Genomic DNA, 25532 nt, shown 5'->3' with positions numbered 1-25532 from the left:
AGTTATATGATAGCACAGAAACTTTAGAAATGGATTATAACTTTTACTTTCACTAGTGTATTGGTAAATCACAGCCTGGAGCTGAAGTTCATGTCAGTGCACAATGCTATTGAAAAACACTTTTTATAACCAAGTCAAGAGAAAAATTTATATAATGTTGTTCCATGGGGAATTTTTCTATGACAGTTGACAGCCATTAGGCTTGTTTGATGCTAATGAGGGCAGTCAGCTCTATAAGCTATTTCCCTCACCCGCAACTATTTCACTTCTAAATTTGTGCTCAAAAGCTTGTTTCCAGCTTCAACTACTTTTTTTCATTTTTCTTCATTTCTCTGCCTAGTCTGAAAGTCATTTTAATGTTTTGCCATAATAGATTCCCTAAACAGACAAGTGAGATACGAAGACATTGGTAAAAACATTTTCCAAGATAGGATGCTGTCCTGTCTTGACTGTTTAAACAAGGTCCTCAGCCTTCTTTTAATGCATAATGTTTCTCTCTCATTAAAGAGTCTTCCTTTTTTTTTTTGAAGAACACACACAGACTTACTAACATAACAAGGTTGACACTGAATCTCTAGACTTACATAGATTTTTTACAAATAATGGTATTATATCCATGCCAGACAAAATTCCAGTTAAAGTGATGTGATGACTTAATCATCCTTCAGAAAGTAACTAGTAGTTGGGTGATAGCTATCACTGGAGTAGGAATAGCAGAGATTTAACATGCATGTCTGAATAAGGCAAAATAAAGATCCTGCTTCTCCTCTATCCTACCATCTTCCCACAATTAGCTTTGGTGTGGTACAAATCACTAGTTCCTAAAATACAGTTTCTTTCAACTTCCCTGCAGCAGGATGAATTATGTCCTATGGGGTGTATGTGAAAAAAAGTTTTCTAGTTAGGATAATTTTAAATCATAGTAATTTATTCAAAGGTCAAATGATGTGGTTATTTGAACCTGATGCTTGTGTTCTTAAGATCTAAGTAGTTCACTGCAAAAGTCTAATGATGATGAAATATCAATATAATGTCCAGAAAAGAAATACATCTTAACACTAAGAAACCATTTTCAGCTTTATTTTTCAAAGGATTTTTAAGGAACTCTTTTAATAGATATCTAACAGCAAGATCTAAGCAGAGAACACTAACGTGCTGGTCTAGACCTTCAACTAACTAACCCATATCAGCTTTTTCCTGGGGTGCCAGAGGTGGAGGGAAGAAGGATTAACCTTTTATTATTTGTAACAAGAAAAGTATTTTTTCAGAGCATGGTAGTTGTAAGGACAGCAACCACATTAAAAGCATTAGAACATATTAGTCCCATAGTGTTTAGGATTGTATTTTTTTCCCTCAATTTATTTTATTTACAAATTCCATCTCCAATATTGTGATATTTATTACTATTTTCTTGTTATTCTTCAGAAGCAATTAGTAAAGTCAGGTTTTGATGGTAGATCTGCTGACACACTGCTAAACAGAATTTTAAACACAGGTTATATGTGGTTGTGAAAATATCAGATATTTTCTACTTAATTATAATGCTTTTTACAGATCTGTTAAATCTGAGCTAAAATCCAAAATGTTGGATGTTCCAACTTTATTGTTCCAAAGAAGGACTTTTTAAGAAGGAACAGGTATACCTTCCCATTCCTTAGAAGTACTCTAGGCCCTCATTTCCTTCCTTGGAAACAGAAAACACGATCAGCCTCTGAAAGTAGGGATAGCATGCCTTATCTGAAAAGATAAAGCATACAGAGCAGCAAAGAAGTATAAGATACATATTATATAATATTATCAAAGGCCAAGGGCAGGGTGGGGAGATATGGGGAAAGAATTACACCTGAGTAACATAACCAATACGATCTGAAACTAGAAGAATGTGGTTTTCTATTAACTTGACCAAAATATGTCAATTATAGTGTGAAATATCTGATGGAGCAATCTTCCTTTTTTTCTGGTTGACCTTGCCTCAAGAATTCATTCCTCCAGAAATTAGGCTAGTGTAATTCTATTTTATGCTTTTCAAGTTCTTACACTGCTCTCATCCTCAAAATATTTCAATGCCTTGCAGGTTCAACATTATAATCAGAAGGGTGAATGTGATAATTTATCTTGCTTCCTTTTCCTGTAAGGAAATAGACTGTGCAGGTGTCTCAAATGTAGGTAGAAATGCTAGCATTACATGTTTAGTATACAGATACATACTAGTAAAGGCAAGCTGAAGATATAAGACTTCCACCAGGAGAAGGTGATGAGTCCTTTACTGGTATTGGTTGGATCCTAGAGCTTTGAGAGAGCTATCTTTTCCACTGATGAAGGGCTATGAAAAAATTTATAGATTTTTTTCTTTTTTTTTTTTCAAAATGAAAACAAAGATCAAGTTTATCAGCAAAGAAGGAAGTGGGATTTTTGAGTGAGAGCAAACATGAGGCAGAGTAAGAAAACATCTGTTGTGTCCATTGATGTTTGATTAAAGGAATAGGACAGGAAGTTGGCAGAAACACAAACAGATTTCCCATTGGGCAAAATAATTTCCAACAAAACAAACACACTAGAAGTAACTGTTGTCAAAACTCAGTAGATAATTCTGGTCTGTCAATTGAATAAAATTGAACAAAATAACCATTTTTTAATGTTAAAGTTTCAAACTTTCTGTAGAGGTGTGTAGTTTTTTTCTGTGGACTTAGAATATCTCCTCTGTTTCAAAGTCACATGGTTTTAGAAATGCATTTTTGTAGGAATTTTTACTTGTTTACTTGTTCTGGAGTATGCATGCTTAATCTATTTCTTAATCTATTCTCTATTTTTACTTCTTTCCCGGGTACTCATTTTTCTCATTTATTTCCTATCAACTTGTTCTGCCCTAAGCATCTGCAAAGTCTGTTTTCCATGTGTAATGAAATCTTATAGAGACGAGATATGCCTTATGTATTCTTCATCATCTACAGGAAAATATATCCTCATCTTTTGACCATAAAACTAGTATTGCATCTAACTCCCAAGGCTTAGCTTCGCCACTGCATCCTGTTTTGCAACAAGGGAAAAACAGCTGCCCTGGAGCAGCTCTAATAAGACATGTGAACTACAGTTTCAATTCCAATTCTAGCCAAATGCCCCACATGCTTTCTCAACAAAAGACTCATCTTCCCTTTAGAACTACACAGCCTTTCTGTAGGAAAAGCACTTGAAAAAGCTATAGAAATATTACAGAACACATACTTCCCTAATAATTTCAAGCAACTCCCAACGCCTCCAATCTTCTGGAGTCCTCCGCTCCACTGTTAATGACAATCCTCAAATAGAACAGATATTCTCAGGAGAAAACAATTGAAGTATTTCTTGGGATTTTCATTCCAAAATTCCAAAAGGAATTACATTATTAGGACTACCAGCACCATTAGATGACTTTGCATTTTAGACACTCTGACCAGAATATGGAATTTGTGATATTTTCCATGAGGAGAACATACCTTAATTATTTAGGCTATTATAAGAAACAGAGGCCAACTGTGCTCTTATAGTACCATATATACTACCAAGTTCCACACACTGTTACAAAAACACTCAGCTTCTAATTTAGAACTTGTCACTAATTCAACTATTGTCAACTGCTCATTGAATTAGCCACAATTAAGCACTTACGTACTTCAGAAGAACTTAGTAGCCCTATTTCTATTAGCCTTGTCTAGCTTTATTTATGCATGCAGCTTCTGGTTTGTTCTGTGGTTAGAGGTAGTCTTTCTTGCACTGAGTACTGCAGAAGTCTGCATTCTTACTAATTTCCAAGTGGTCTGTTTACATCCCAATATTCTCATCACCAAAATTTTAACTTAAAACGTTAAAGCTTCTAGGACACCACATAATAAGGCATATTTAAATCATGATTAGATAATCTATGGACCTTGTAGTTACTGGTGTATTTATATTTTGTTACTATATATATGGTGGGTGTATATATATCTGTGTATAAGGTTAGGTCTAAATATTATATAGACCTTACAACTCCATGCAACAAATATAAATTAACTTCTTTGACAACCTGTACTAACTTACTCTAGACTGAGATCTGCTTTCCTTTAGAATTTATTTTTTCTGCTTTCCTCACTTCCCAAGACAAGCATCCAGAAATTATGTAACTATTTGAAAGACAATGAGACTGCTGCAGTGAAATAAAAGAGTATAGAATTCATAGTGGCCTAAGCCAGTCTGAAGGTTTCACAGCTGTTTATCTCCCCGCTTTCAGAAAGTGTAAAATGAATGGCTAAATCTGGTATCACCATCTTGGAAATACACGGTTAGGAAGACGGCATAAGTCCTTCCCAATATTATCTCTCATACATACTTATATATACCTACAAGCACACACCTTTGATTCTCATGTACTATTCTTAGAATAGCAGTTGGAAAATGTTATGGATTTCTACAGAACAACAATGTAAAGAAAACCATATTATATTAAAGTAGACCTTCACCTCATAGCTACAGTCAGACAATAAAGGTTTGCTTTCAGTCAACACGGTTATGAATACCAAAAGCATAATTTGAGACATTTAGCCTATCTTAAAACAAAAAGAAAACCAAAGAAATCAAATGTAACCACAACAGTTTTCAGAGGTACACATTAGAAGACTTACTGTGACAATTAGCCCTTTCTCCTGGAAATATTTAACCAGTGGAACAGCATTTTGCTTGAAATTCATTAGTCTTCTTTGAGTAGCTTTCAGGTTATCATCAGGTCTCCCTTGCTGTTCAGCACGTTTCAGTAACCGTTCTTTGAGCCTCTGATTGGAACATGCCAAGAACACCACCAAATCTGGGGTACAAATCTGCAGGAAAAAAGCAATTCAAGAAGCCTGTGAATAAGTTGATTGCTCCAAAAAACAGGACTCAGCAAATCCATTACTAGATAAGACTCAGCTATGCAACATTTGCATAAAGTGGATCTTAATTAAGTACTTTCATTTTGGGGGAGAATAAGAATTCATAGGCTTGAGGAAGAGTTACTTTTTCTTATTTGAAGGCCTGCCTATTTGTCTCATGTGAAATTATAAGGAAAATTTTGAAGGAAATTTTTTAGTTTGCTCCAGAAAACTTGTTTAGCCTTACTTGCTGTTTTCATTACCAGAAGGTTCCCTTAGCTAAAATTCAGATCTTTATAAAGAGCAAAATACAAATGCCCCGTATTCTGCAGGGAACTGTATGGTTTCTGTGTCTGGAAGGTTTTCTTTTCAGTAAGGTAGTATTTAAAACCCAGCAGCTATGATGGAGCTGACAGATGCCTAGGACTAGGGGAAAACGGACCTGTTCCAAGATCTGCTGTGAGCTTTTCCATGCACTCTGGTATGGCTCACTTTTTCCTTTTTAATGAATGTTTTATAATTCTACCATTCCCTTGTTAGAACATATTTTCAGTTTGGCTGCCCTAGGAGAGTTGTGGAGTCCCCTTCTCTGGAGATACACAAGACACGCCTGGATGCCTACCTGTGCAACCTGGTCCTGAGAGCTGGCTTTGGCAGGAGGGTTGGATTAGATAATCTCTAGAGGTCCCTTCCAGCCCCTACAATTCTGTGATTCAGTTCAAGTATTACATAAATGTTGCCTGGACCTGTCAGTATTATAGCATATTATTTTCCTGTAAGACTTTCTCCATTCCTGTAAATTTTGCTGAAGTCAGTGCACCTCTCAAGAGGTTGGGTGGCAGTTAAGAGGATTTTAATTTCTCCTTTCCTTTTTGGTCAGTGTGGCAAGTTCTGTTTCAGCCCCACTTAGTAATTCTGCTTAATGTTCACAGGCAGTCTTCAGAGGTCATTACAACTTAGTATACATAGTAGAAGAAACAGAAGTCAGTCAGAAATGTGAATTCAAATAATTTTACAATTTACAAGTGTTTATTGATCACATTTATGAGATCTGATTTTGTTCTTCTATCTCATTTATTGTTTTTACAAATAAATATCCGTCCCTTGAAAGACTCACTTAAAAATCTTTTTCTCGTTGAGATTGCCTTTTAAAATGTATGATGATTCTCTGTATGATAAAAATAAACCCTATTGTACTGTGCATATTTTAATCTCATTACAGATTAGAAAGGGTTTATTGGTTCTCACACACAAGCATGAAGTTATTCCTGCAGTCCATACTTATCTAAAAAAAAAAGCCTTTTTTATATTAGTAAAACAAATTAGCTTACTATTCTTGAAATGACATAATCTAATTACATTAAAAATTATGGTGGATGATCAAGAACACCAAACAGACATGCATCACATGGTGTTTCCAATGTATAGAATAAATTTCTTTGTTCTTTTGTTGATTTGAGGTATACAAGTATATCACCAAAACATCTACATGTGTTCTAAAGGAATAAAGAATTCATCTCTTTATGTTCTTCATACAAGTTGTTACCAATATATTACTGTTGATGGCCAGAACAAAAATGTGTTTCTGAATATGCTTTCTATCTAGATCCCTTTATCCAGAGATCTCCAATTGCCTAAGAATAGCCATACACTAGACTGAATAGTCAAGACTAGCAGGATTTCTGTCATTTGAATACAACATGAAGTACATGGTCTTTTCTATTGGCAGTGTAGGCATAGAAAGGCTCCCCTGGAGTAAAAAAAAATACAAATACAACTGTTCAAAATTGGAGTGATGGTCATTAGCTCTTGCTTGCAAAGCAGTTCACTAAAAGAGCAGGATATGGAGGAGGTAGAAAGCAGAGCCATTTTCCAACCACAAAGGACATTCTGATAAGCAGCAGTAGCAGGTAGAATGGTGGCCTCTTTACCATTATTGAAAACTAAATGATATCTCAAAGAAAATCAATTTATATTTTATTCACATTGTGGATGGTTGGAGACAAGGGGACAGAAACTAAAACCTAAACCCCAAAATAGAAATCTCATATTTTTTTCTGAGTATACATCAGATTTTGGAACAACCAACCTTGAACTTTGATTTTTCTTTTTTAAATCATTGTGACTGAGAGAGAAGCTGTGTCCTACTTCCAAAACAGGTACTTCAACTTTTAAAAATAAATAAATGATTTCCCTGTCTTTTTAGCCTGTTTTAATTGACAGGTTATTTCATCCTTTTATGGGATGAATTAATTAATGACAGTTAATCTTATTACCACGCAGTAGCTTTAGGGGTATATAATTATTCATGTGGAAGACTACGAAAGTAAGCTTTCGTGTTAGACTTTCATGCAACACGGACTTATTAAAGTGAAGAGCTTTATTTAGTATTTCCATTTTGGCAGATTCCAACAGCCATGAGGAAAGATGGTAAGAAATCTTCAGTTGAAGCTTGTAGCTTCAAGCTGTAGCTGGCCTTCTTCCCACTTTCAATACTTACTCCCAAGCACCTTCAGGACTACCACCTACCACACGCTCAGCTCTATGAAGTCTGAGACCTCCTCTGGTGTAGAACCTAAGTTATTGCTTATCACATAACTTCTCATACAGCACCAAACCTTACACACAGGACTTAGAATAAATAGATCTCCTGTTAAATAACTACCCCTAAAAGAAAAAGAGACAAAGAAAAAAAGGCCTCTTCTTTGACACAAACCTGAGACTGCAGCTTTCCACAGGCAGCCTCAGTTCTTTAAAGAAACCGTGGCTGAGTAATTGCAACCTCACAGTGAGGGAAGGACCTGAAAGTCATCGTGACCCATCAGCTGTGTCAGTTCTCATTTGCTTAAATCCAGCAAAGAAGACAGAAGGCAGCAGACAGTTCTTTTCTAAGAAAATGGGAAAGCATACTCTGGGCCTATTTTTCAAAGTTTCTAATTGTAAAATGAAGATAATAATGAGGTGCAACATAGTAATTGCTGTGGAAAATTAATTAATTAGGCTTTAATTATTCCGTATCGCTTTTTAAAATGGAAAGTTCTCTACAGGAACTAAGCATTGTTCTTAATTTTCTGATTAGTAACAGTAACAATAGAAAAGGCAGTACCAGAATCCCAAGAACTAAAACTATTTATTCTGACAGTCTGGCTTTTGTAGTTTGAAATACATTTCATTCACTGAAATAAAACATCACCAAGAGCAATGGCTTAGTTCATAAAGCCTAGTTTAAATGAAGTATTGTCCAAAACTTTTTTGGAAGTGGAAAAAAAAAGGTAATTCAAGCCCATTTGAGATAGGAATACAAAATAGAGTCTGATTATGCGATGCCTTCATGAATTCCTCTGGCTTGTAGAATACTCATCTTCCTCATCAGAAAATAGCTGGAAATCATTTAAAAAACACATCTCTGCTTGGTTTTTGATGCATGAAATAGTAATTTCTATATCCGTATGGAAACAGACTTAACAGCATTTACTATATTTCTCCTGCATGCATTTATAACCTTCAGGATAAACCCTTGAAAGTCTATTGATATTTCAGTTTTGTTTTCATAAAATGCTCTGCTTTCATTTACCTCAACAGCACCCATTTGCAAAACATGCTTATAAATAAGGTGGAATGTAACAGAGTAGTGTGAACATATGAACATCTGAGCTTACTTCTCTGGTAGTACAGCTAGCTCTCTATAAATAAGAGGATAAAACTACTTCTTTTTTTCCTTTTTTTTTCCTAACAAAGTACTTTTTATGACTCATGTGAAAACAAACCTAATTCAGAATTAATCACTGTTGAGTATTTTGACTAGGCAATAAGGTTTATTCTTAGACTGAGCTTACAGAAATGGTCTTCTGTGTATAGATCCAGCAGAGGTAGGAGAACTGCTTTCCTTCATGCTGATTTCCCCTAACACACTCATCTTATGCTGAAGGTAGATAGTGTTACTCACATCCAGGGGAACCAAATTTAACTACTTACAAATCAGGATTTGGCAGAAGGCAAAATCTTGGTTTATGAGAACGGATAAGTTTCTGGTTATTCACAACTTTCTGAATTTTAACTGATACAAAGAACATATGGCAATAACTTAAAATACCACTGGTAGGAAATGTTCAGTCCTCTCATTCTTTTAGAGTAGTATTTACTAGTAAGTAAATCATACTGTTTTTGGTTCTAAATCTCCTTCTTTAAAGTGGTACAAAGAGTGAGTTGAGAGTATTCCATTCAAGTCAGTAATTGATGTAAAGCAGTATGAATAGAAAGAGGTTGTTTCTCTTGGGATATTTTCTACTTCTCCTCTTGTTAGTGAAAGTAAAGTGGTTGTTTGCTAGAAATTAGATGATTACACTCTGTTGTTGTTTCTCATTAGGCAAGAGATAAAAATACTTTGCTTGTTAATTCCTGGTATGTTCCATTAGACACTCATGAGAAACTTAACGTACAGCTCATGAAAAATCATCATTAATTCAGCCGTGCATTTCATTTCAATTGGTGAAAGTTCCTAGCAAGTACATTTATGCCAATTTTAAGAATGCTCTCACTTCTAATTACTGATTTGATTTTACATTTCCATCTCTGCTGGGTTACCAGTCTTCATAGTTTCTTCATGTTTTAGAAAGGTAAAATCATGAATCTTCTTGTCAAAGAATGAATTCTAGAGATAGGATTCTTTCTGGCAAATGCTTCTGAACCATAGTCATGTTGCCTGACAATAAGCTTCCAGCAAATTTCCCAGACTAGGTGATAAGGCTAATTGGTAATTGATTAAGAGAGCCAGGTGCCTTTTGAGAGGACTAAAACAGGTATTTCCCTGTGTTGAAGAGCTAACCAGTTGAAATCCCTAGTTGTAAATACAGTACTTCTACAAAGAAGCCTACACAGACCTCAAGTTCAGAATTCTCAGCAGGCATCTTAAGCCTTTCTGAACACAGACTGTTAGGTTATTTCCTGAGAGGTAAGGATCAGCAATGGATGAGCTTTCCTTTGGAAGACAGGGAAAAGTCTTTGCACAGAAAAAGAGAAAACATGAGGTCTTACCCAGCAGAAACTTGAATCACTGCTTGTCTTTCTCAAGAGAGTGCTTTATCTACCCGGGGAGAAGACAGACAATGATAAGGCCATTCTACAGCCTTCCTGCTCTTGCTTGACTTTAAAAAAGCAATTTATAACTCACAGGGCCAATGAGAATTAATGAGAGAAACATAATAATGCGACCTTATGTTGTGGTATATTGCTGCTACTCATACAAATGACTGGTTACATATATCCATCATCACAGACTGTATCTGTGAAGCTTCTCAGACTAGGACAGTGGAGTGGAAACGTGGGGGAAGGGAGATAGACACTAAGGAAGGAATGAAATGAAGAGTACATAAAGACAGTGGCATAGAGAAATAGCTTTACTGTAACAAGAATACTGTAACTGTGTTCTTTACTATTGCAAAGAATAGATTCTTTCCCCTTCAGTGGATTATCAGAAGGATTGCATTCATTTTATTAGTTGTTCTGGAGTTCATATTATTGATGGAGCAGGTTTTCCATGGGAAGCTCTTTGTGGACTATGATCAGTCAGATTGCCATAGGAGAGTTGGCCATTAACACCTCTGTCAAGCTTATGAAGGGACTGCAGGCATCACTTCTGCTTGGAGGTTTAAGCATCAGACTGTTTTCTTGGCACTATGAGAGGAGGTCAGCTCTTCCTCAACAGCCAATACTGTCCCTTCTGCATGGCCTGCTTTACTTTAGCACAATTAATTTACACGGTATTTTTCATTAGGAATGTATCTGGGAGATAAAAAGTAAACTTGAATTGCAGCTGAGATGAACTAGTTATTCTTTGTAGACATAGTACATTTATGAATGATATACATTATTATAACTGTCATAATATAATGACATTTTAAACTAATAATCAGATAATTTAAGTAACAGAAGTAGTAAATTTTAACATTTTACATCTTCAAATATATCCTTGTCACCCAAGCCATACGAAACAAAAATATTTCTAAGAGTACATTCTTATAGAAATTAATCTCTTTATTAAGGAGTTAAATTATATTCATTAATGACTATCCATTAATTCTAATAACTGTTCCCCATTTCATTTCACAATTAATGAAACAAAGTATTTTAAACAAACTTCATCAGTACTTAGTGAAATTGAAAGTGTTAATATTAGTAAGGCAGTTGCTGAAATCAGAAGGAAAGTTAAGCATAAATAACTGAAAAAGGGAGGAGGGAAAAAAAATCCCAAAGCAGTAAGTGAAATTAACTGGTAAATAATAACATGGTAAATTGTTTCTCCTGGGAAGGGTAAGAACGTATTGCCAGGTGAGTGAGAGACTGCATGCAAAGTCAAACTGCAGTTTCTTCTTCACAAGCCATTTGAGTTCAGTACAGCAGTCAGAGCATTTCATTGCAGTGTTAGTGGAGATGAAGATATTTAGAATGCTTGAGCATGCTGGTACTCTAGGTGACTTGCTGAATTTCAAACTGACAGGTTAATGGTAAGTAAACCATTTGCTCCTTGGCATTTTTGAAAGCGTGCTTTGAATCTAAGCACCTTTCTTGTGTTTGCACTCAGCAGAGATAAAGGATACTTTAGGAATTTCTGCTTTAGGGTTACTATATGTCTGTGACTGAAAAGCTAAATAAACTAGTATTGAAGCAGCATACTGCCAATCAGAAGGAATTTTAAAATGACCAAGATCCAGAAATAATCAGATATTTAAAAAAAGTATATAAACTGGAAGTTCTGTTTGCTTTTAATCTGTTAAAATTCATCTCTTCATTTTTTTCTCTATAACCACGAGTACTTGAAACTTAGTTTGCTTTATAGTGAGAGCTGAAATTCTCATAATCATGGGACTGAGGGAAAGTCATAGAATATTCTGAGTAGGAAGGGACCCATAAGCATCATTGAGTCCAACTCCTGCAGTCTTCAAAGGCAGAATAAAAAAGAAAAAATATAGGCTTTACTTCAACTCCAGTAAGAAGTTCCCAGAAAACTGACCAACTTCTCCAATTCTCATTGCTATGAGGTCTGACAAGTTGAAATGAATAACTGAACATTAAGAAATTAAGGTGGTGTAACTAACTGACCAGAATGGCAGAGTTGTGCTGGCCTGGAAGCACTTATGAAAATCTGCAAATATCATTGATGACATCTTAAGACTTCTTTCCTGCTCAAAACATATGGATGACAGGAACAGTGATATTACAATGGTCAAAATAATAACAAAAAAAGTTTGAATTCTAATTTACAATTCCTCATATCTGTAAAGTGCTTTTCATCCACTTGCTCCATATTGACAACACTGCTTGGAAACAGTGAGTTCCTTCTGGCTTTGAGATCTGAGCAGGAAAAGAAATACTGTGATTCTGTGAGTGCTGCGAATGATACACTGACTTATCTTAGGCACTTTATTCACTGATATGTGATGCGTTTTAATACAGTTCTGCCTAGCAACACTTTGAGTACTTACTGTCCACATCAGAGCCTAGCAACATAATAAGAAAGAAGTCGTAATTTTTTGTTAACGATGCTTATCTCTGGGAATGTTAGCATAGCTGGTATGCTTTGGCTTGTTTACTAACATTTTTACTAGAGAATGGTTTAGCTTCTGGATTAGATAATGGGATAAAAACATGCAAGAGTTTTCTAATATTGTGTATTTCTGTACCATATGTTATACAGGACAGGTATATTAACCAGAGTTCAGACATATGTGTATTCATTTAACTTTTTCACAAAATAAAGAGATAAGGAAAACTAAAATGATGTCAGATCTCAGTAACAGCTATGTCAGCCATAAAACCAGCAGAGTTATTATAGCATAGATAATTTATTTTAAAGCTATCTGCATATGTAGCACAGTTAGATTCCATGTGTGCTTGCAAAAGAAACCAGGTACCTTAGCTGACTTTATCCTTTTCTGCTGGCTATTAATATGTTGAACCACTTCCAATATAAATTAGTTTATCTTTGCAGTAACTCAGCACACTTCTTAATAGTGAGAGCAATGTAATAACATATATAAAAATGTTTGGTAAGTAGAGTTCAAGGAATTACAGTGTTTCTGGGAGCAGTTCAGATATTATACCTTCCAGTTCATCATCCATGATATGCAGAGGCAGAGAAAGGGGAGATTGTGTAGCTTAGATTAAAATGATATAAAGCATATGGACAAAACAATATAGACTTCTTGTGATTAATAAAGACCAGATATGCTTGCTTGGTCTGTAATTACTCTTAGTTTTTGCAGTCTGCTTTGCTTGCAGACCTCTGATTCTCCTTACAGTCTGTTCAGTACAGTTCAGTCTGTGTTTGAACTTAAGCTATTCTCTCAGTATCCTGTATTACTCACCTCTACTTCCATACAGTTTAATAATTTGTCCTTCACATTCTCCCCCCGCAATTTATTTTTGGTATTATTAATTATATGCTTGGAGTGTTTTTTCTGTCTATGTAAATAAGGGCAAAGGAGAAAGGCTCTACAGTGGAAAATACTCCTGGTAAAATGAATGTTTGTTTGCTTATTTAAAGCTTTTATGGAATTACAGACAAATATACATCCCAGTACACTCAAAGGATGAAGGTGAACTAATAGTCACCCTTGTCTGCTTCATAGAACAAATAAAACTGTTAAATCACTGTTCTAAAGGATATGATTTCATTTTAGAACATTGTAATGAAAACAATTAGCTACAGTGAAGAGATCACGTAATAAAGGAAAACATTATACAGATACTTCAAGTATCTCTTGACAGTTCGCTAAAAGTAACCTTTATTATGGCTTGTGTCTTATAAAATGTTCTTTTTTCATGCATATAAATATGCAATGGTCCTAAAGTGGCTACTTACTGGAGTGTATTGGGATGGTGTTAAAGTGACCATCCGTAAAATAAGTGTTAGTCCCTGTGTAAGCTGATGGTAATAAGAACTGATTTTTATTCAGAACTTTTTATCAATACATTTCAATATTCTACAGGTGAAGTCTTTGTAAGAATAGGGTATATGAATTACTGAATAATGTGGTTTGTCTATTTGCATTTTGTGGTATTTCTCTATTTTCTTCCCTGCTTAATAGGTCTTCTAATTAGAAAGAGTCTTATTATTTAATCAAATCTTTCTTTCCTGAAATTTCCATTAATTATTTCTCATATTGTCAGTTTTGGATAATGAGAAAAATTCTGCTTCTTGCTCATTATAAATTATAAAAACACACTGTGAGGAAGAAAGGGATAACATTTCTAAGCTGTGGAAAACACCTGCTGCATTTTTAATTGCAGACTTACACAAATCATCACAACAGTTAATCACTGAATCCTCCACAACTCAATTACACTTCTCATTGAGGGATCTCTGAGTTGCTTAAAAACGTTAACATGTTTAATGTAAATAATTTGACAAGCCATGGGTTACTGCCAGCCCCATTGTGTGAGGAAAGACGAGTACCATGTCTGCTGGTAGTTCTCTTCCTTTATCACAAGACCATCCGTATGTGAGCAAGGTTATGGCTTACTAAACAGAGGATTTTAAAAAACAGCAAACATTTTATTTTTGTAAAATATGAAGTCGATATGAAACACTGAACATACTCTTAAAAAAGTGTATGTTGAAATATGTACCTCCTTTTTCTATATTTACTTCTATGGCCTTAGATATATTCATATACAAGGTCAGCTGCAAGGATAGATTAAATCAGAAGATAGTCTAAGTAGAACAATTTTTCTTTCTTTCCCCATATTGATTTCGGAGCAGGTAAGATTGAAAGGTGACCCTTTATGAAGTGCCGTGGGATTTTCTTTAGAGTGCCTCAGTCATCTATCTTTCAGGCAGAATCAGGCCTTGAGGAGGATGATTTAGCAAATCACATTAGACTAAAAATGAACGAAGTATCTGAGAATATAATCAAGTCTAAAATGACTACATACATTCTCTCTTGTCTCCAGAAAAATATGACCAATCTACAGCATCCTTGAAGAAATGGAAGACACTAAAAAGGAGCAGAAGTCAGGCTTTTTATCTTTCTATCAGTATTTTATCAAGTTGTCTTATATAATCAATAAGGGCTAACCAAATCTGTAGAGGGGAATCTGATAAATTAAATTAGGAAATACTGGAAAAGCGTATTTGAATGATTCAGTGAGAGAGCCCAAGCATACATTAGTTTTAATCTTTCTCCCCTTCCATGGTGTGGTTTGCCAGAGCTTTTTCTAATACATCCTGGATTCCACTTGTTAGTTGGTTTTCTAATGGATCCTATGATGGGTGCTCAAGTGATGTTTAACTGTTTTTCCTTTGTAAAGGGAGAATTTAATAACCTGAAGCACTCAATAATTCAGATCCTGTCAGTTCTTCCACTTTCATTCCTCCCCCTTGTTCTTTCATCAACCATAACATCAGCACAAAATTAGAGTACCAAGAAATACACTTAAATCGTTCTATCACAAAATATACTGGAGATAAAAATGAGACAAGGAAATGTCTAAATTTATGCTCTGTGTTTCATTTATAAAATAATCAATCATCTCTTTCATTAATTATAAGGAGATACAGCTGGCAGTCATTGGCTCTTTCCTATAATAACTATTTTATGTATTTCCTTTAATTTCCTCAAACCAGTCTTCTAAATTTCACCCAGAATACTACTTTATAAAAGCACATTAATGAAAGGCCTCGTTAACTGCTTCCTTTTGTTACTTCTGTCTTGGCAATGCCACTTAGAATTCAAAGTACAGAACTGGTCGTATGCTAGCAATTGTGAAGTGCTTTGAAATGCTCTGCTTGAGAGGCGCTCTGAAAATGCAGCACTGAAACTGCAACCATTACTTGTGACCATAACCGTTACGTTAACAGCACTTAGTAAGAAAATGACATAGCCTGTTTTTTCTCCACTGAATTTAAGTATTTTTAGATGAGTTTAAAATATACATATAAAAATAACATCTGAATAGAATTCACAAATACGCTTTCAGCTGACTAAATCCTAGGAGTGTAATTTATAATAACCCAAGTGACTTAAAAAAAAAACCCACATCATTTCTGGTTCAGAAAACCTGCGAAACAGGCAATGTTATTCCAGTCTTTTCAATGCACAGCAGTAATACGAGGCTAAATGCATTGTGAATATATGCATTGATTTAAGTATGTTTCTCTTAATGTAGATTAAACTGACCATTTAGATATGGAAATAGACGCTTTCTAAATCACTAATATGTATAAAAAATAATTGTTAGATTTTATGTTACTTTCATACCTCATGAGAGGATTTTAATTACTGAGGCAGGAGGCTTGGATTATTGGTTATGTTATTAAACTTTCTTTTTACAAATACTTTGTCTTCACGCTCCATAGCATAAACCAAAAGAATGACCTTCTTTTAGTCTGTAATTACATACTTGCAAAGATTTAAAGAGCAATGCTCAATTAGAAATAGTGTGTAGTCTTTCCTGGAATTGAGGAGCCTGTTAAAGAAATACCAGTAAAATAAACAGAAACAATCTCTTACTTGGTCCTCAAAGGAGATTGCCTGGGCAACATCTCTGGGAAATCCATCGATCACTATACCCTCTTCATCAGGGATCTGCATTAATCTCTGTTTGATCTCAGTTATGGTTGTTTCCTTTCACAGAGAAAAGAAGTTTATTCAGTATTGTGAAGTAGGTTTCCTTGATGGTGCACATTAAGACAGCACATACAAATCCTTAAAAAGTAGACATTAACAAAGGATAGGCTCAACTATGCTGTACCTGGGGGGCTAGTTCTCCAGTAGTAATTATTTTTGCAATTAGACTCCATTTTCTATTGCTGCTTGTGCTGTGGATCTTCTTCCTTAACAATTCACCAACCGATATGTAGTTAAATCCATAGCGTTCTGCTATTTTCAAACTCTGTGTTCCTTTACCACTTCCTGGGCCACCTGTTGTTAAGAATAAGCAAAGCATTAAATTAAACTGTCATCCGAAGTACTCAGTCATATGAGAAATCTCTGCTGTAAGCACCAATCCTCCAGTACCAGAACACACCTTGCAGTTGCATGATTTGTTACCAGTCATTAGAAAGGGGTCTCATCCACCCTGTTATAAAGGTAACAGTTTTTAAAACTACAAAGGAGTACAAATTACTTATGAAGAAAAAATAAATATCCTCTTCTGGGCTTGACCTCATTCTAAAGCTGTTCCTGCAAAGGAATTTTTTTCTGATTTGTGGTAAGGAGAGATAAATGAATCAGTCTCCTCTGAACTCTTTGAAACCAAAGGTAGATTCTGATAACCTTGTTTACTTATGGCAGAATCATACCTGTTTAAATAAAGCAGTGAAATCAATGGACTACTCAAGAAATTGAACTAATAAAATCTGCTCCTAAATGTGAGTTTCTGAGGTTTCATAATTTTAAAATACAGAAAAATATTAAATTATCAGCTGAGATGTTTCCACAGTAATTTGGTAGATGGCTTCTTATTGAACTATGCGTACTTCTGGTATTGATGCTTGAAGAAGCAATTCGTCGGGTTCAGTTTGCTGGACAACTTGAAGAATAAAGAGACCCTTCAGTGGAACACAGGCAGAATAGATATCAAAATCACAACCATGTTAAACCATAGGGAATGCTGAGGTGAGGGTCACTTGGACAGAGAAGCAAGAATGCATGTTTAAAAAAGACAGAACAGATTCTGAATTAATAGAATGTGATAAGATGTGAGGAACATTGAAACTGGAACCCGGTGTGTAAGAATAGGGAATGGTTTTGATAGAAATAAATACTTACTTACAGAAAGATGCATATTACTAAATAGCATACAAAATTAAAACCAAAACAAGTGTTTTGATATTAACTCCCAACACTAACTAGCTATTTTGGGAGCATCTTTTGCATGAGAGCATTGAGTTTTAGTTCAACAAACAAGGAATTAGTCTTATTAAAAATATACTACACATTTTCCCTGAACATTAAAAAAAGTGCAGCAATGTGATAAAAGTAAATATGGATACAACGAGCTGCCTTCTAGTAATAATAGAACTCTTTCTTATCATTGTCTGCATAATTTCCATAAATAGGTTTTAGACATTTATATAATTAATACAGATCTGGCTGTAGAACAAGATTTCCAGGATTTCTTCCTACACAGTTATGACACTCTGTATACCCAGGCTCAAACCTGTATTGTAGCATTCCATGGCAGAGGGCTTTCAGTGCCACCAGCAGCCATGAGCAATGTTTCTGCACCCTGACTGTGCTGGTAACTCTGCTGTGCTGTTGAAACTCAAATCAGGTACTTCTCTTGCCTAACAAGGCACAAGCTTTCTCTCTTCTTTTTGTAGATTAAATTAGGCTTTACAGCTGTTCTTGAATGTCAAGTGTTCTAGGTGATCTATTTTTTTTCAGCTATCCTCTTTGTTAGAATAAAGAATGTTTCCTTTTTGAGATATACAAGCATTTGTTAACCAGGAATCACGTATAACAATCCACCCAAGTGGCTACAAAGCAGCTCTGCTTTGGCTCTCATCAGTTCCTTCTGATGGCATGCTCAGCCTTCTCCATGACAGCTACATTTCACCAAACCTTATGCTCTGTTTTGCTCCTGTATCAAAACCATACCTGATACAGATGTTCTAACAAGATAATACTATGTTGTTTGCAATTTATTACAGGCTCTTGGTAATCTGGAACAATAGTGGGTTTGCAGTAGTGGATTCCCAGCTTTTCCTTAGGTAGATGAAAAGCACAGCACAGAGAAGTACTGCTAATTGCCAGCTGATTGCTGCTGGTTTGCATGGAGTAGATACTGCCAGGTGAATAAGTACGTACAAGAATGTCTACTCACTCTGTGTAAAGATTTCTGTAAGCTATATATATAAAGCCACATACTGCAATCTAATGTGCATAACATAAGTCATGTCTACAATATTTTCTGTATATTCTATTATGTGTTTGTTCAAGTGTACCACTTAATTGTATTAATTTATGTGGCTTTTTTTTTTCCCCAATAATACTAGCTACCAGATATAAGCAGCAGTCGGCTGTGACTGCCTTGAAACAAAGGGTTTGTAAAACATACTGGATCCAATGCTGTGCATAATCCTTGCAGATATAAAACTTTCTTTCAAAGATGAAAATTCAGTTTATTTCCCTGAGGATGTTAGACCAGTTTGAAGCAAACTGTCTTGCACTTCAGAAAAAGAAAGATTCAAAACATAAATAGCTTATATGTAGAAAATTAGAAACAGTAGAAAATTTGAGAACAAGGAAAATAATGACAGTGGAGTTGTGTTCCAGAAAAAGAGAAATTGTTTCTTGGAAAACATCAGTCTCTGTAAAAGCCTAAAAGAGCTGGAAAAAAAATGAGTAGAACTTTTTGAAACCAAGCAGATCTCGTGTTTCTGTAAGGGAGAGATTTCCTTTGTCATGAAAGAGAAGCAGAAAAAAAGGTGTAGACTGACACTTCTTTCAATTCAAATTTGCAAGCATAAAAAAAAAAAAAGGAGAGAGAAAAGATTTGCTTTAATGTTCATAAACCTCTCACAAATCACATTTTTTACAATCCAAAAGAATATTCCTTCAGAGCAAACTGGAGTTATCCATTTACAACCTAATGGGAAACAGGTTATGAAAGAAAAGTGATCAGACAAAATTAATTCTCACAGCAAATCATTATAATTTCTGTTTTTCACTCAAATCATACTGGCAAACTGTACACTAGAAAAGAAAATCAAATCACTTTTCTTTTTCATTATTTCCAGTAATTCTGAGATTATACATTATTAAGGAAAAGCATGACTACTTCTTAGATGTCTGGACCAGAGAACATTTGTTGCATCTAAGATTATGTTTGCTGACTGGTTTTAAGTGATGCTTGTTATGCCCAAAAAGTTTTACTAAGGCAGTTGTTTTAATGTGATAGAAGTTCAAACTTTTGACCTTGCTTACAATGTTGCAAATTCAAATTAAACTCATGTACTTAAGATTCCTGACAATTTTGTCAGGAAAATCACAATCCTGTGATTTTAAAATCGAGCTGTGGACTGAATTTAACAAGTGAAAGGGTCACCAACTATCGACAGCTCTAACTTTGATTGACTCTTATTAAATGAAAACTTTATTTAATATTAACTAATGTTTTTCACTAAGTGCATTTTAAAACCAGCGGTTGAAAAGGTAGTGCACAATGTAGCTAGTAACATCAGAGAAATTTTTAAGGTATCCAGACTGTATCAACAGTAAAAACTTATTCCTTGAAATACATTAGGGAGCACATTTTTAAAATACAATCTTGTTTCCTAGTGCTATAATGTTCTAGAAACTTATTTTTCCATTAATTTAGATGCATACCATCCTGGCTGATTCTACCTGATTTTTCACATACTCAATTTGCAGCTTTACATTTCATCAGCAGACTTTTCTGCAAATGTAAAAAAAGAACCAAAATCCCACTCATATGGGCTACTTGATGCATTACATACATGATAAATTTCATAAAGTGAAGAAGCTGTAAAAACCTTAATGGAAGCATTAAGAAGATATTAAGTTAATGCATTATTAAAGTTCACTAATATGTGAAGCAGAAGACAGTTCCTTAAGTGTTGTTTGTTTCAATCTCCAACAATGAATGGAACAAGTGTCATAGCAGCTAGGCAGTAAGGTAAATGAAGTCTAGTCCGTTATGAATAGATTGCTTAACTGGAACGTTAGTGGGCATTTTATGCAAACTGAGAAGTATGCAAAACATGTTTTTGTGTACAACTTTTATCTCTTGAAATACATAGTGGCCTTTTTTTTTTCATTTTCTTTCTTTTATACTTTCCATTTATGTTTTTATGTGCTTTCTCAATAGAAAGTTGAATTTGGGAGACATTTTCTTGATATTGTATAAAATTGGACAGTAGCTGTTAAGCTTTGTATATTGTTGTGCTGCTGTCAGATCACACTATAATAGACAGATTCAGAGAAACTCAATTGAAAAATAAACCTGAAATAGCCTTTGTGGGATGTTTTCAATGTTCTCTATATAAAAGGGGGAAAACTTCTGCAAAATCCATGCTCTGCTTACTATATGCGGGTGTTCAAGGATCTCACTTTAAATACTCCTGCACTCAGTTCCAGAGGTGAAAGCCAACCTCTTTCTTTTGTCTAGATCCAGTCTTCATTCATTGCTCTACTGTAATAGAGCGATGCAAATTTGAGTGCATGAGAGACTTTTGTGGTCATTGAAAAAGAGACAGCTTTTCTCCCTATTAAAAGGAAGGCTAGTTAATTAATTAAGATGAATGAAGGGCATGTGGTCTTTCTCCATCTAACATAAACTTGATAGTTCAGTGGTGCGTGGAGAGATTTGCCTGTTGTGATTTGTCACTCAGAAACAAAATATGAAGGCAGTGTAAATGTCTAAGCCATTCTTTTGGCATACCACAAATATTTAGAAAAATGCCTGTTTTTCTGTTTGCAATATATTCAACTGTCACATTTCTGAGGACTGCTGGATGCAGACCCTGAAGCACATTCTGCTCCTAGAGATCCCACTTTATAATGCAGGGAAGACACTTCTCTTTTGTTTTTTGCTGTTCTCTGTTACATAGAAAATCTCTCTTTTTAGTATAAATAAGGATTTATAGACAAAAATGTTATCCTCTATCTCCTGATATCTGTGCTTGTACCTATTTAAACAGTGCAGAAAGGCAACCACCTCAGATGACAAAGAAACTAATTCAAACAACTAAAATTCAGCCAAAGAAGAAAATGTTGATTTAGCCTTAAACTACAGTTATCTCTTAATAAACAGCATGATTGTTTGAGGCTGGAAAACAGGAGTTGCTTAGAAAGGGCACTAAACAGCACACAAGAGAGAACCTGGAGAGACAGCACAATTAACTCTTTCAGGGCTCTCTCTCTCTGAAGTTGGCACAAGATTCACTTGCTAATAGATCTAGAGATAACTTTATGAATGTTATGCAATGCAGATAGTATACACTCAGCCCACATTGGCCTGATGATCAGTTTTTAAGGTTCTAAATATAGAGGACAGCATTTCCTATCCCCTATTTGAACTGGCTCATCCATTATTTTAAATAGTCCCTCTTTTTTTGTGAGCAGCTTTGGGTACATCTGCATCAGGTGTCTCAGTTCAGATCCAAAGGAAGAGCACTTTGATTCACATGGGGACCTGGGGAATCATTTTAGGTACCAGCAGATATGCTCCAAAAGTAAACCATAGGCACTCCAGCCACTAATGAACACTGAAGCTACAGAATAGGACCAGAAATGCTCTTGGTAACTCCATTATAATGCTAGCAGTTGGATGTTACATGTTATGGCCTCAGCACTAACAATTTCTCCTTCTGATTCACTCTAATTGGGCTGCACCACTTGCAGAGCAGACAGAATACCTGCATTTAAATACACGCAGGCACCTGCTGTGTTTGCAGAACAAGTAAAAAGTCAAAGCAGGGAAGACAAAATGTTGTCAAAATGAGTCTGTGTTCATACCTATGACAAGGATAATTTTTGGTCGAGGTCTTGCAGGATCAAACACATCATATTCCTCAATTAGCTCGGCAGTTTCAGAAAGGTCGGTGTCACTTTCTATAGAAAACTGTTGGATTGGAGGGAGTCGGTCATACCGTCGGTAAGGGAAGTTAGAATTATCAGGCATCACTGTAAAATAGTAAGATAAACTGGGAATCGTGCAAATATACAGAAAATTGAAAACCTATTCTGTACACAGATTTAAAGATAATAAATAAGCATAAGGCATAAAGACTAGCTTTACTGTAATAAAAAATACAGCATTTTCTCATTTTACAATGTGCTTGCTGTTACTGTATTCCTTGCCTCTGGTTATCTGATTTATTACATTGGAACCACTAAGAGTCCATTCTCCTTGGTGTTTCCTTAAATTTACAAACATTTCAGCTTTTCTGTGAAAATCTGTTCATAGCACCCAGAGTTTGGCAGTGGCCTCTGAGAAGAGGAAGCTTGTGTTGTGCAGACAGCCTGTACTGCTAAGCAGAACTCCTCTGGTGATACATGTTGTACACAGAGATAAAATAGTATTCTTGCTAATTAGTTTAATGAACTGCTGGATGGCAAGGAAGAATAACTATGGCAACTGAAAGACAAGCTAACTACTCCTTGTTAACATTACAAATAAAATAATTAAAGGTATTGATAATGACATTTGCTTGACTTTATGAGAAGCATCTTTTTCTAAGAACTTGTAGTTTGCATCATATTTAGTACATTCTGCATATAGCTTCAATATAAATTAGGCAAAAAAAAAGTGTAAATGCAGTGAAGTTGGTACATATGTTACCCGTAAGGACCAACCAAAAACATAAGCCAAATGCATTAAGAGAGCTTTGATCTGGTCTTTGCAAATATTTTAAGGAGGGTATGAGAAACCTCTCCACTAATGTGTTAAGCATTTACACAGCAAACATGCATTATCAGGCTGCAAAAGCATTACAACTTCCTCTCTCACATAACATTTGTTACAGGAGGAGAAACCCAAATGTGAAAACCCAAGTGAACAGAAAACTTAATCCTTTGCCTAAGGAAGATCAGAATGAGGCTCGGTCTGCTATAGATGTGAGTATAAAATAATTCAATAGTGGATGTAAAACCATTCATAATACAGAAAACATAAATATTTTCATACTTAATACATTACCATTTCTGAAAAAAGATCTCCTCGATTGTCCTCCATTGAGTGGAGGCAGAGTCTTCTTTTCTGGGCTGACAAAAGTGTCCCATTTCACTTTTTCTGATCCTCCAAGCTCTTTCACCTTCTGCAAGCAGCCTTCCAAATATTCAATAGGGTCATCAGGTTTGTAACACATTAATCCATTCAACAGACTCTGCAATGTCAGATCAGAAATACATACAATAATGATAGATGATAAGAAGAAAGAACCACTTATACTTTGAATTTGACCTTGCACAGAGAGATCCTGTATTTCTTATAGACTTCCCGTTCAATCCAATACATGAGACTGAAGCCTGCATAGATTACATGATTTGAGCATGTTGGTCTCACAAAAAATGATTCAGAACAGGCCCTTATGGCTATGTCTTTATACTTGTTTGTTTGCATCAAAATGGAAATGGAAAACAGTTTTTAAAATAATGTCCTTAAATTTTCTTAGACCTGCCACTGGCAAATATATGTACAGCAATGCATGAGCCAAAAAAACCCATTTATGTACACTGTGTATTCTGTTAAATCACTAAAATGTATATTTTTGATGAAAGTGAGTTCAGTCACTGGTATAACATGTATTTTGTATTTTAATATATAAAATAATATTCCTGAGTCAACAGTTTAACAAATAATTAAAAAAGATTTTTTAAAATCATGAGAATTGCCCACTTCTCATCTTGGTAAGTATTGGAGAAAAAAACCCAAACCCACAGTTCACACAGAGTGGAAATTCCCCACCATTAGAAAATCCCTGTCTGTGCCATTCAGTCCACACTCATTGTACCAACAAGCATTGTGGAGTGTGTGGAAGAAGGAATGCTAGGCCCTCCTCTGACGCATGGGAATTGATTTTCCTTGACAAAGTGATACATAGGTCACCATCTCACCTCCCCACAAGACAACTGCATCCAACCTGCTCCAAACAATAAATGTGACAGGGTGGTTTCTCTTCCTTTGTGTTTTTCCCAATCTGTGTGCACATGCTCTGAGGGTCATAGTTGATGTTAGTCATAAAGAGCTCTGATTCAGGATCTGTTCAGTTATTATCTACAGTTCATACAATGAGTGAGTCTACTTATATAGGTTTGTGGTTATAAAACAGGGTACAATGTATATGCATCTAGGCATTATTTGACTTACCTGACCACAGCAACTAGCCATGTATTTTTGCAGATGTGCACCATTACTGTAAATTGCTAGCACCAGCCTTATGCCTGTATAGGAAAAACAGTTTGATCTGCACCTCTTGCTAAAGCATTCACGTTTTCAGTCTGCAAAATGTAACCATGCTCTACACCCTGTCATTTCCAAACACACAGAGAACAATGTCTTGCTTCGGAACAGACTGGAAAAGGCATATGTGTGCGTTTTATATAGAAGGTGGGATGCCTGCTCCTGAAAAAAATACAGATATATACATATATAAATCCATACTGCATTGGGAAGAAGTAATCACCGATCATTAGCAGCAGGTAACTTGCAAGAAGCCAGAGTTTGCTCCCTCCTGAGGGGCTGAACGAGGGCAGCTGCTGCCCCCACCCCGGGCCGGGGGCGCTGCGGGGCTGCCGCCTTCATACCTACCGCCCGGCAGCACTCGCGCCCCGGGGTGGGGGTCCAGCCCGCAGCGGTGCGGCTCCGTCCTTCCAGCCACCTTCAGCCCCCCGCCCCCAATAAACACCCAGCCCCGCTATTCCTACCTCGAAAAGCTGCGGGATCTCCCTGCGGGCAAGATACTCCTTCGCCTCACCGGCGCTCATACCGGCGGCAGGGGAGCGGGGGCACGGCGGTGCAATGCGGGAGCCTCTCGGTGAGGCTTCGGCGGGCGGGCGGGCGAGCCGGGGCGGGGGGAGGAGGGAAGGCAGGCTGCCCGCCTCTCCGTCCCCGCTGCACGGAGGGAGCGGGAGACTGGTTCTGTCCCCCCTCCCTTTCCCCCCAAAGGCGGGAGGAAGGCGGGCTCAGGCTGCCGGGGAAAGT

The 25532-nt window shown here is 36.0% G+C and overlaps 1 protein-coding gene across 1 annotated transcript in view; it reads right to left on the bottom strand.

Moving 5' to 3' along the window:
- The window catches only part of AK5 (adenylate kinase 5), a gene marked incomplete at both ends in the record, with an annotated part of 83027 nt that extends 57712 nt beyond the window's left edge, over window positions 1–25315 (bottom strand). Inside the window, 6 exons of the mRNA XM_079536113.1 lie at window positions 4638–4829; window positions 16373–16486; window positions 16614–16783; window positions 22346–22513; window positions 23529–23715; window positions 25256–25315. Of these exons, the coding sequence (XP_079392239.1) occupies window positions 4638–4829; window positions 16373–16486; window positions 16614–16783; window positions 22346–22513; window positions 23529–23715; window positions 25256–25315 (891 nt within the window). The remainder of the gene's footprint in view (window positions 1–4637; window positions 4830–16372; window positions 16487–16613; window positions 16784–22345; window positions 22514–23528; window positions 23716–25255) is intronic.
- Window positions 25316–25532: the final 217 nt, after the last annotated feature.

The sequence above is a fragment of the Tetrao urogallus genome (genome assembly GCF_951394365.1).
Source record: "Tetrao urogallus genome assembly, chromosome: 5".
Classification (NCBI taxonomy): Eukaryota; Metazoa; Chordata; class Aves; order Galliformes; family Phasianidae; genus Tetrao; species Tetrao urogallus.
The sequence above is the reverse complement of the archived record's forward strand: the minus strand, read 5'-3'. Positions and strand labels throughout refer to the sequence as shown.